The sequence below is a fragment of the Camellia sinensis genome, chromosome 9 (genome assembly GCF_055761805.1).
Source record: "Camellia sinensis isolate YWXY chromosome 9, ASM5576180v1, whole genome shotgun sequence".
Lineage (NCBI taxonomy): Eukaryota > Viridiplantae > Streptophyta > Magnoliopsida > Ericales > Theaceae > Camellia > Camellia sinensis.
The window spans coordinates 192,674,208-192,686,869 of record NC_138969.1 but is presented as its reverse complement, the minus strand read 5'-3'; the positions used below and the strand labels follow the sequence as shown (position 1 = coordinate 192,686,869).

Below are 12,662 nucleotides of genomic sequence, written 5' to 3'. Positions count from 1 at the left end.
GCCACATCATTAGAGGTCAATTAGAGCTCTAAAATTAGAGGGATGTATCATTATTCTTTCCCTTTCTCTTTCCCTTTCCCTTTCCAAATCTTTCTTTAAATTTCTCAACCAAACATAGCATAAAAGAATGTTAAAAAAAAATTAAAATTATGCCCTTCAAAAACCACAAAGATTAACTTTTTTAGCGCTTCCACAATCCACGAGGGTAACCGCCTCAGGTGCCTCCTACTCAGGTCATCAACGTGCCTAAAGTAAAAGGACCCCATGTGCCCCAAGCAGGGTCGACTGAGCAAGGCCTCAATTTGTTCTAGACTAGCTCTAAGCTGCTAGGACACTTGGCCCAGCTCCACCTCAGTACTGTCTTGCCCCCACTCCAGAGCTTATTTGCACTCCAAGGCCCAATCCTAGATGTCTGGCCCTAGATCATCGAAAGTGATCTGAGGCTCGGTCATGCAGGCACTCGGCCTAGTCCATGCGGGGATCGAATAGTTGCTCGGTCCAGTCTGGCTTCACTTGCTCAGAATGACCCCCTTCACAATGCATTTCTTTTCTTTCCAGTATCAAAGAAGCTTTTGAGTATTAGCTTGTCCAACTCATGCTTGAAGTTGATTTGGTAGGCGAGTACAGAGTACAGATCCTTTGTCCTTTTTTCCCTGTCCCAAATACTCACTATCACATCGAACCATGTGGCAGAGAAGAGTTGCAAAACAAAAAGATAAGAAAGAAGGCAACCGGTGATCCTCGGCCTTGACAGACAAATACTGATAAGGTAATTCACAGAAATTCATTTTGATCACAGGAAGGTTTTATTACACAGCCAATGCCTTTGGACATAATAAATAAAATTCAATGATGGTTGTAAATACAATAGTGTCACCTTCAGAAAAAAAATATTCACCTCAACTCACACTGCAAAGCAGCGTGCCATGACAGAAATTGTAAGAGACATAATTACACATCCTTTGATCTGATACTGATCATTGCTTTCATAAATTTTCCTCTGATCCTTGTGCACTTTAATCACTCCCAGACCTTCGCGTAATTGTATACAAAAAATCGCGAAGGCCTCAATAGCTATGGCTAGTTCAGGTAATCTGGTATTACAAGTCAGTTGCCTCATGATCTGGAGTCTTGTACATAAAAACTGATTCATCACTGGATCGCCTTTTCACCACGCTCGCCCTTTGCATTAACCGAACCAGTGCTTGCACAACTTCAGACATGGGAGGCCGAAACTCTGGTTCAGGCTGCATAGGAAGATAAAAATCATACAATAATCCATTTTGAGGAGTGATATGTTCAGCAAAAGAAGGTGACAAACTAAGAAAAGTAGGCAAATGTACAGGTGCACACATACATGCCTGCATTGGAAGAAGTTGAAAATAAAAAAATCTTAAAGCTGACCTAAAAATCTCACGAAGCTCTAACAAATCATTTGCTATATCTTCAATATTTTTCTTTTCTTAAAAAAAAAAAAAAAAAAAAAAAAAAAAGAAAAAAAAAAAAGAAAGAAGAGTTCAATTCATAAATGTAAAAAGTCTGTTGTAAGATGAGTTGGTGTGTGCATGTGCTTCTACTTTAACTTAAAGAAAAGGAACATTTATCAGCCATCCTCATTTTTCTATCCATTTCAAAATGATCCCTTAAAATATATTTTAATGCATCTATCACAGACTCAAGCAGTTCAAATGCTACACCAATTTTATTTTAATGCATCTATCACAGACTCATAGCTATCACAAGATCAGCAAAATTCGGAAATCAGATTTAATATCATGCAAAATTCTTCACTGGGTTGCATCCGCTATGAAAAGTTGCTGGGCAACTTCAGCATGATTGCATTAAAAGTTGATCAGAACTCAACCCGTCTCAAAAATCTAAAATTTCAAGCAAACATACAATGGCAGAAGTTACAGAACACAAGATCAATTTGTTCTCGAAGTTATGGTTTGTCAAAAGCTGAACCTTTTCCCCATTGTATCAAAAGTCAAGCAACTTTTCAGCTTAATACGTACAAAGACCATTACCTGAACACAGAGGGCAATGATGTCGGCAAAACGTGACAAAGACTTTGCAGGATACATGCCATCCAGTGCAGGATCTACCATTTTTGCTAAAGCATCTATATCATGGAGTTGAGGGGTAGCCCATCTTACAAGTGACTGTTCCGATCTCACCCTTGAACTGAACGTAATAATCAGGAGTTCCGAGAGAGACACAAACAAACCAACATCAGTGGCTGAATAAAACATCAAGGAATCAAGAATGTAACACTATTCAATCAACAATGATAGTCTTTTTTACCTATCCAGTGGCTTCCGACCAGTCAACAGCTCCAACATCACCACCCCAAAGCTGTACACGTCACTTTTTACAGTGTATATTCCAGATAAGGCAAATTCAGGAGCACTATAACCAAATGAACCAACCATCTGGGTTGATGAAACCTGTCAAGCATTATAGGAACAATGGAACAAATCGTCAGACAGACATGCAGTGGAAAGAAACCAAAAGCTGTTAGCTTTAGGAGTGTCCCCTGCCATCCTCAGAGGGTGAGGTGAGTTCCCCTGACAGGGATGCGTGAAAAAGGCATGCACAGAGAGAGAGAGCATTTAGACAAGAAGTCACACAGCCACGCTGAAAAAGTAAATAAAGCTTGCTCACCATGCTCATAAGCCTATGATTCCTTGTTACATTAGGGCATATACCACTTGACCAATAGGAATCATTCTATAATTATACAGTTATGTGTTTTTGAAACATTGTAAAGCCATTAGATTTTGCATTGGCATTCTGAATTATGTGTGTGAAAAAGACTCTTCTACCACCCTTTCCAAAAAAATTCTTCATTTGCACAAATGTGTTCAAGAGAAACTCTCAGACAAAGCACATAGCTGCCAAAAGCAATATGGAAAAGAAGTGCCAGAGCCATCAATTTACCTGTCGCTCTGTATTTGGTGTTAAAGCAGCTAAACCACAGTCTGACAAGTGAGGATTGAGCTCTTCATCAAGTAAAATATTTGCCGACTTGAAGTTTCTATGTACAACAGAAGGCAGGCACACTTCATGCAAGTACCTAGATGGAAAAAAAAAAAAAAAAAAATTAAAACCCTTGTTCGGAAAAGCAAACCCAAAGAGAGAGACTTCAAAACTCTTAATCTTGTACACATATAACATACTCTAAAGCTCGAGCAGTGCCAAGTGCTACTCTAACACGTGCATTCCATGTTAGCATCTTGCCCCTTTCATCAGCAAAATGTAGCATATCTTGCAAGCTCCCATTTCCAATATAATCGTAAACTAGTAGGCGCTGACCATGCTCTGCACAATATCCCACCAATACAATAATGTTGGGATGCCTAAGACGTGACATGTTTGAAACAGCTTCGAGAAAATTATCCTCTTCCTGCAGTGATAGTGCTGCATTGTCGATCTTTTTAATGGCCACTACCTAAAATGCACAATACATCAGATTAATTAGTTCATCATTGCAAAACACATGAAGTATAAGCAGAAGAAAGAACTCTAATCATTGCCGGAGCCACGATTGGTGAATAATAGCATTGTATCATAAAGAGGGTGACATCTCAACCAAAGTGAAAAGGTCTATATGAATTTATTTCATTTCTAGCCCGAAGAAACGGAGACAAGTAGTGAGCACAACAAAGTAATTCACGACATAAATTAAAAGCAGTTCAGCCAATGGTTCTAGCAACTGAAACCCACGGTTATGATAAGATGAAAGACTAGAATAATTGCAACAGTACAATCTTCAACAGGCTAGCTAGGATGTGGCAATGACTCACCCTTTTCTAAATGGATATATTGTAAATCTATCGCAAGTTATAATCATAAGAAAAAGAATGACATGGGATACTTACTGAGAAACAATGAAATTACCTTTCCATTAGGAAATTCTCCTCTATAAACACGACCAAGGGAACCTTCCCCAATAAGATTTTCTTGACTAAAGCTGTTTGTTGCTGTTTGGAGAGAAGCAACTGTGTAAGCAGTAGCTGTTACAGGAGACTTAACTCTCTTTACAGATCCATTTTTCCCTTGTAGCCGGTCAACCATTAATTTTTCTGTAGGTGGGGGCCTCAAGTCTGCCACAGTAGCTGTGGATTTCATCCTCTGCTCTTGCATCTCTGTAGTCACTACAAAGAGAAGCAGAATGCAAGACGGAAAAGGTCAGGCTGTCATCAGGAGAGCTTTCAGCTCCATCCTACTAACAAACACATAACCATAGCATAACATGAAAGAGAACACACAAAGTAACATAGCACAAATTAATTTACAAGACCCAGGATATAATACTATAAGAAACAAATACATGCAATTCACATTAAATTGATAGCAATGCCAGCTCAACATAATGTTGGACAATGGACATGTTTCACATCACATTAAAGCTGAGGCTGTCCAATATCTCATCCCACTTTAATCATTGTACTTCAGTCTATTTGCAACTAAGAAGCACATACACTTTGAAGAAGGTGATTTGTTTGGACACTGACACTCGTCAATAACTCCCACCACATGTCAGACACACATCCAAACATTTCCTATTAATTTTTATATTTTCTAAAACCAGAAAAACTTCAGACTATTGAAGGAGACACGCCTCCGTCACTTACTCAATCATAATTAAAAACCATGTGGATTTATACCAAATTGTTTATATTACCTGGAATGAAAGGAATAACAGAAATTCATACAAAGATGTTACAGTACTAATTGAAATTAAGTCTTTAGTTTGTGGTTGAGAGATGCAACTGACTTGTTTTGCAAATTCAGATCCAAATAGGCACTACAGAAAACATGGAATTTGCAGCAACTAGTTGACCTAATTTTCTGTGCATCGTACTATCAAAATGGGTTGACAATTTTCTTTTGGTTTAACCCATATTTCCAAATTGGTTTATGTCCCATAATTTTGGTGGGACCCATATTGTTGTAGATTTTGATCAATCAAAATAATTTAATTTGTCTTGATAGATCGATCAGTGATTAAACCATCTCAAAAATTTACTAGCTAGAGCAACAATTTTGCTGGTTGAGATAATGTGCCTATTTCCCAAGTTGTTATGTTTCATGAGCTTTGGTCCTTGTATAGGGTAAATGTATTGGTATAGAGAAGGGCCTTTTGTTTTGCCTAGGGTAATGCCCCTTGTAGTATGTACATTCTTTGAATCTATATAAATTTTTGACCTTCATGACCAAAAAACAAATATACCTATTAATCCTCGTTCTCTAGACTATTTAATTCTGGAGAATTAGTGGGAAGTCCCAACAGGTGGACTTGTTTCCAATTAGATCCCATGACATTTTTATTAACCCATAAAATCCCATTATATAAATTGTTTAGACGCTTAAGTCTCATTTTCTAATTTTTAGCAAATTTTTTGACTTTTTCTCCTTCATTTTTAAACAATCACCAATTGGAAACGTGGTATGCACGTGCTAACACGGCTCGTCTTTTGTCCTTTTGTGTTTCAAATTTTAAAATTCCGTAACTTTCATTGTACACGTCCGGTTTTGATAAATATATATATTTATATATTTTAAACCTACTCAACGAGATCTATCAACCAAGATCTCAATTGAACATGTAATTATGTAAAAAGAAAAAAGTGTGAAATTTTACACTTTTTGAGTCTAGAACTGTGAACTTCCATGCTTTCTGAAACTTGGTTTAGAAAGTGTAAAATTTCACTTTTAAAAATGAGTTATAAATCACAATGGGAATGTTTGTTTGGGCTTTTTTGAGCCAACTTACAACTTCTAGCTTTGGAAAAGCTATTTTGGACTGTTTGATTAAACTTATTTCAAACAACTTCTGATTCTAACAACTTATTTCAATTCAAAAAAGTTGATTCTGAAAAACTGTTCACCCCTTACTTTTGATTATCAGTTTCTGCTGTGGACATGTTGATTTACGATTATACTCTTAGATTTTTTTTTATTTTTATTTTTTTAAAAAAATAAAAAAAGACCCAAATGAACTATACATTATTATTATTATTATTATTATTATTATTATTATTATTATTATTATTTATGAGAAATGTAGATAAGTAGTGAATAGCAAAAAATAAAAGTTAATTGAAAAAACTACTTCACAGCTTATTTAACAAACACTACTCAGCAACTTAAATCTATAAGCCAACAGCCACACCAAACAGATTAACAGCTTCTGATTAAAGTCATAATCTATAATCTGTTAAGCTATAATCAATAATCTGTTTTAACAGCAACACCAAACAGGGCCATAAAAGATTAAAATGAATTGCGCAATTTCATACTTTCAGTTTCTAGAACTCTAAAATTTTACAATTCCAAGTTCTTGAATGTGAATTTTCATATTTTTTTGTGTGATGAAAACTGTAAATTTTCACACTTTTTGATATGTAAAAGAAAATTCACACTTTCACTTTTCTCATTTTGAAATTAAGAAATTCGTGAAACATTCATCTCATAAGAGTGGTAATCGTCTAATGTTGGTATTAGATAGTAAATTTCAAATTGATTGAACTATGAAATTTCAAATCGAATTATAGAAGATGTTGTATCACCATTTATTATTGCATATAGCATCTTTATTGGAGGAGTTATCGGATAAGCAAAAGGGTATTCTCACATACTGCTCACTGTTGCGATTGGTTTAAATGGAGGGTCTATTATATTTATGCTAGTGTTTTGCCTATCAACATGAAGGAAGGGCATTTGGTGATTGGTTTAGAATACTATATGACAATATCACGTGATACCCTTCCTGCATATAACAATTTTCCCTATTGGAGGGGAAAAAATTGGGTACAGGTTATCACGTGGCATGGCCATGTGGTGTCCCACATCAATCACCAACTATTACTTTCCATATTGTTAAGCAAAACACCAACATAAATATAATAGACCCCACAATATAAATCAATCACATTCAAGACACTATCTAACAACTTTTAGGGTACACATGATTCTTCCGACATATTTTTGTTTCTTTTTTTCTTTTTCTTTTTTCCTTCTAGAATGACAAAGCATTGTTGCCATGTCCCCAATCATGAAATTCTGTCATTAATCCTTCCAATGGTATTAGTTAAACTTTCAACAACTATTGGTGGACATCAACAATCTACTTAATAACAATAAGCGGCATAGGCATATGATCATGAACTTGATCTTGAAGAAGGTATCTAACAATACCCATGACCACGAAATGGAGGCTGGCCTAAGTAGATTGGTGTCGATGAGGGTGTGAGTGGGCATGCGACTTTGGAGTGGATAGATTCATATCAAGAGTGGGACATTTAAAAGACAAAATGGCTTAGAAAGTAGGAGGGTATTAAAAGATAGCTTAATCAGTATTACAAATTTCATCATACTTTTAGGACATTTAACCTTGATATGAACATCTAGAACAATGTACAACTGAATAATTCAGAAGCATAAACTGATGTTATAATATGTGTAGAGACTTCAAAAAGGAATAAGTTGCTATCATTAAATTTCCAAACAATTGGAAGACAGTTCAAGCACTGAACCTAAAGTTAATTCTGATATTAAATAAATAGCAAGAACTTTTGATATAAACAAATTAATAAAAAGAACTAACCAAAAAGAAGTTCTCTGCCTTTCTTTCTTTCTTTTAATCGGGAAAAGGACATACCTTTATCTGTGCTAACAGGGAGACTTCCTGAAGAAGTTCTAACAGCAGTGGGTTCCTTCCTTTTACCCTTTCGGAGGCAAAACACAATCACAAGCATTGCAAAGAAGACCACCAACGAAGAACCTAGAGCTATGCCTATAATCGGACCAGCTGCTAGTGCCTTTTTATTTCCATTGTCTGGATTGGATGATTGACCACCAGATCCCTGTGGTGAATCTGCCCCTGGAGGAGAATGACTTCGATTATTATGTGGTCTACCTGGGGGAGGCGAGGTATATGGTGGTGGAGGAGGAGCAGGACCATTATCAAATGAATTTCCGTCATATCTGTTTATTTAAAATGCTAGATTAGACATATTGGAGAAGTCCTAAAATATAACACAAACAGGCATGATATTATATTGCATGCATCACTTACATAAATCTAGGGATAGAAATAAGCTCTCTTGGTATCCACCCGTTGAAATGGTTGTTTGCAACATTTCTATGAAAAATTCAAGGCATGAGAATAATAGGCTGGTGAGAAATATAAAATTCAAGGCCTAGAGTTAGGGAATGAACTTACAAATCTGTCAAAGGTAAATTAGCCAGAACATTAAGAGAACCAGTTAATTGGTTGTTCTGCACATGACTGCCAAAAATCAAGAAACCAGCAGAAGTTCAAACAAACTGAACTGAACCCCAAAAATAAAATATCAACTATAAATTAGCACTTCATTACACTCACAGAGTAGAAATATTGGTCAACGCAATGAATGAACTGGGAAGATCACTGGTAAAGTTGTTGAAAGAGAGATCCCTACAATGCAATACATAAACATTAATTTAATTTAAAAAAAACTAAGGAGATATTTTGTTGGTAGTATATATCAGAAACTGAAACTGCTCTTCATAGGGTACACACACAACTGACACACTAGACATTGCTTGACAATTATATATTCACCCACATAGGAAGAAATCATGACTAAAAATTGTAAATGTCAATCATATATTGTTCGTTTTGTTTTTTCATAAATCAGATTTGCAGTCTGTAAGTAAAACTTTCATGGGGTCCCCCAAGTTATTTTGACCATTAAAAGTAGCAAGTTATTGTGGTTTACATTAAGATTTTACAATTTTGTAAATCTTTTCTTTCCTTTTCTTTTTTTGGTTTTAATAATTATGGTGCTAAATTCTTAACCCATGCTAAGCCATTACTACTAAACTACAACAAAATTGTATAATTAGTTGGCTTCAAGCTACACTATGGATGAAGCTATAACAAAGATGATTTTATCAAGTTTGGCTTCAAGCTAAGTCCTCATTCAGTCAACTAACAAAGAGCAGAGAGAGAGAGAGAGAGAGAGAGAGTCATTCAACTTACTAATAGAACATGGAGGACTCTTGAGAGATTATGTGGTGTCTTTTAAGAAAGCAAAACTATACCATACAGATTTTTGTTCACGTAATAAAGGACATGAATGATGCCATTGTATCTCAAAGAACACTAAGCATGCGTCTATGGCTACAGCTTATAAGCACCCACCCACTCAAGTTGGCTAGAACAAGTTGAGGGGTATAATTCATATTGTGTGCTAAATTAGTTTCAGCAAAAAAAACCAAAGTAATGTGAAATATGCTGATTATGGGAATAAATACGTGTTAGAATCAAAGGTTTGAGTAAGCAATATTTAAGACACAAATATAAACAAACATAAACCTACATGGAGCAATAACTTAGTAGAGAAGGAAGAATACAAACAGAAAAGTTGAAAATTGTTTGCCAGGAGATATCCAATAGTCATTTTCCGGCTAAATTTTGACTTGGAACGTAATAAGGGAAATATTATAGAGGCTGCTAGACAATAACAAATGACAGATAGATGATGGAAAGTGCTTTTTCCAGCAGTGTATGATTGGCCAGACCACATTGAAATAAGGAACAAGTTGGTTATTTATGCACAATACGCTAGGAAACATAAGAGGCATAACATCCATAAAATGAGCTTAAGATTGTGTTCTCTTCTTTCTAAAGAATGTGTTTTTTCCTTCGGTGTTGTTCATTGGGAGGTAATTGTTTAGCTTTTCTTTGGTACTCCCAAATGAAGGAGAACAGATACTCGATTGAATTTCTAATAAATCAGAACCACTTCCAAAAGTGACCAAAGTTTAACCAACTCCGGAAGGTTTCAGAGGACATAAAATTCAACAAATATCAATTCAATATAACAAACCCTGATATTACAGTCACTAGGCAGAAGTATAAACGTCAATAATTATTTGGAGAAAAGACAACCAAATGACACTGCAAATGCATTTAAATATGATATCTTACAAGGTAGCCAGCCCAGTAAGATTAGAAAACATATCTCCAATTGCCTGAGAGAGAGAATTATGGCTGAAGTTCCTAAAATCAAGAAATTTAAGGTTAGGCAACAGGAAAGACTCCCGAAATGTAACTAAAAATTGTGTAAATAAATTAAATATAACATGCAAAAAGTATTGATAGCATTCTTTTTACTTTTTTTTCTTTTTTTTTTTTTTTTGGAACAGAGTATTGATAGCATTCCAGGTATGATACTTACAGATAACTAAGAGAAACCATGCTGGAAATGGAATAAGGTAGATTTCCACTCAAGTTGTTGTTTCCAAGATTTCTGCATTGTATAACAATTAAGCATTGGCATATTAAGCATTTAACTCAAACAGCTTCTAGAATCAGGAAAACTTCAATAAACAATCCATCATTACAGGGTCGTAAGGTTTGGTGGTAACTGATACGGAATTGTGTCGTGAATATTGTTGTTGCTCATATCTCTGCATAAAAAATAAAAAAGTCACTAAATAGTCTAATTAGCTAAAAGCAATTTTAGTAGATCAAACAAAATGTTTCTTACAATGTTCTTAATGACAGGAAGCTCGCAAGTAAGTATCCCATTGTCCCGCTGAGACCCAACCCAGAAATCTGGCTGTTATAAAACAACAAAATGTCTCATTAATATATATATATATATATATGTGTGTGTGTGTGTGTGTGTGTGTGTGTGTAGATTTAAGCCTACTTTGACATTATATGCCCTCACATTGAAACAACAGCAGAACCTTGGCAGGTAACCCCTTTCCATGACTCTCCACAAGGATCACCACCATTCGTTTTCCAATTAGTTAGCTGTGAAGGATTGTTCAGTGAACTGTATATAACCTGAAGAGCTTGAACTGCAACTCAAACAACACCAAATTCAGAAGATCGAACCAACATGTTATACACATGCATATATCTTCTATCTATCTATCTACCTATCTATCTATCTATCTATATTTATGTCTCAAACAACACCAAATTACATATTTTTTTATTTATTTTTTATTTTTTCTTCAAATCTCACAACTTTTGATTTTTCCAAATTCATTTCAATTTTCAGATTTTGAATTCAATCATACAGTTTACAATCTTATCTTCTCAAACAAAATGATTATATGTGCATGCATCTCCTGCGCCACCCACCGCTTCTAGTATATATTCAGATATACTATGTCACTAATTTTGAATTTATGTCACTAATTTTCTTAAGCCCAAATTACCCCTATACAACTGCCCCAGATTTTGATTTCTTCATTTTTTTTCACCCTCTGTCTACATTGAACAGATTAAATTTTTATTTTTACTTTTATTTCTTCAGTTTGTTGTTTTTTTTTTTTTTTTTTTTCCCTATCTATATTCAACTGCTTAAAAAGTGTCACGTCTCAAAACTTTCAGAGCAAACCTTCATATATGAAAAAGAGTAAATCACAAAATCAGGATCCACTGAATCACAGAGTCAACACTAATCTTTTAAAAGTTGACTTCTTTTTAACATTTTTTGACAAGTAAAAAATCACAAACAGTTAACTTCAAAACTCATCAATCGTGCAACACATACCAAATCAATCAATCAATCAACAACAAATCCAAACAGAAGTATCAAAACGAAGATAGGAAGAGAGAGAGAGAGAGAGAGAGAGAGAGCGAGAAGTACCATCAGACGAATCAGTAGTCCCTTCAACGACACTCAAAGCCAAGATCGTCGTCGCGATGAGCAGAGAGATAGCTCTATTCTTCTCCATTTGAGTAAATTTCACAAGAGTTGGCGAACGAATGCGGAGTTAGAAACTGTGTCAGAGAGCCAGGGAAGGGAGATTGGAGAAGAAGAAGAGGAAGAAGAAGAAGAGAGAGAGGGTGAAGTCGTCTGGGGTTGGTTTCGCCATTGTAGTAGTTGTTGCGTTGTTGTTGACATTAAAGAAAGAGACAGAGAGAGTAGAGAGAGAGAGAGAGATTCGAAGAGTAGAGTAATGAAGAGAGAGAAATGTGTATGTGCGTGTGTGTATGTGTGTGTGTGTTTTCACCGTGTTTGTGTCGGCGAGAAAGGGAAACGAAACGGGAGAAAGAGAGGACAATGGCCAGTAGGCAAGCAAAGTATGAGACTCGCTTTCCAGGTTCCTTTCTCTAGGGTGCTTTTAGATGCACCCTAGTATTAACAACTTCCCATTAATTATTTGTTTTTTTCCAAACGAGGCTTCCAATACTATTCAAAAATGACAAAGTTTCTAAATTTTTTTTTTACATCAGGATATTCATCATGTGAATCCCATCTCGGTTAGACTTTTGATAGAATTTTTAAGATGATTGGTTTGGAATGTTCTAAAAAAATATATTTTTTATCTTTTTATGAAAAAATGTGTAGAAAAGTAAAAAGATGATGTGATGAAAAAAAAATAAAAAAATAATTATATAATAGATGCCAAACTAACCCAATATTACTCAATATTATTTTTTAAGTTTTGAATTCATATTTTTGTATTGTTTATGATTTTTTAAAATATTTTAATATGTTCCTTTTGTTTGGGTAAAAAATATGAATTTTTTTTTGAAAAAAATATTTTTCTATATATGGTGATAGTGGTGGTGGCCAAACGAAGGTAGAGGTGGCGGTGGTGGCATGGTGGTAGGGCAATGGTAGTAGTGATAGGGACGGTGA

The 12,662-nt window shown here is 35.2% G+C and overlaps 1 protein-coding gene across 1 annotated transcript; it reads right to left on the bottom strand.

Annotated features, from left to right (window-relative positions):
- Window positions 1-762: 762 nt before the first annotated feature.
- On the bottom strand, window positions 763-12,160 carry SRF8 (STRUBBELIG-receptor family 8). The gene is made up of 16 exons (XM_028207328.2): window positions 11,664-12,160; window positions 10,731-10,863; window positions 10,545-10,616; window positions 10,399-10,464; window positions 10,233-10,304; window positions 9,983-10,054; window positions 8,393-8,464; window positions 8,231-8,296; window positions 8,084-8,149; window positions 7,667-7,992; window positions 3,901-4,157; window positions 3,180-3,451; window positions 2,941-3,076; window positions 2,305-2,447; window positions 2,028-2,184; window positions 763-1,247 (listed from the first exon to the last, which is right to left on the bottom strand). Exons 1-16 carry the CDS (start codon window positions 11,749-11,751, stop codon window positions 1,101-1,103), a joined length of 2,145 nt encoding a protein of 714 aa, XP_028063129.1. The 5' UTR covers window positions 11,752-12,160; the 3' UTR covers window positions 763-1,100.
- Between the last annotated feature and the right edge of the window lie 502 nt (window positions 12,161-12,662).

Excerpts from the sequence above, each read along its gene's own strand:
- SRF8 (XM_028207328.2), bottom strand. The coding sequence starts at position 11,751 with ATGGAGAAGAATAGAGCTATCTCTCTGCTCATCGCGACGACGATCTTG. Across the intron at positions 3,077-3,179 it reads GGCACTGCTCGAGCTTTAGA|GTACTTGCATGAAGTGTGCC; the intron begins GTATGTTATATG and ends TTTTCCATCTAG. Across the intron at positions 2,448-2,940 it reads CACCAAATACAGAGCGACAG|GTTTCATCAACCCAGATGGT; the intron begins GTAAATTGATGG and ends AATGCTTGACAG.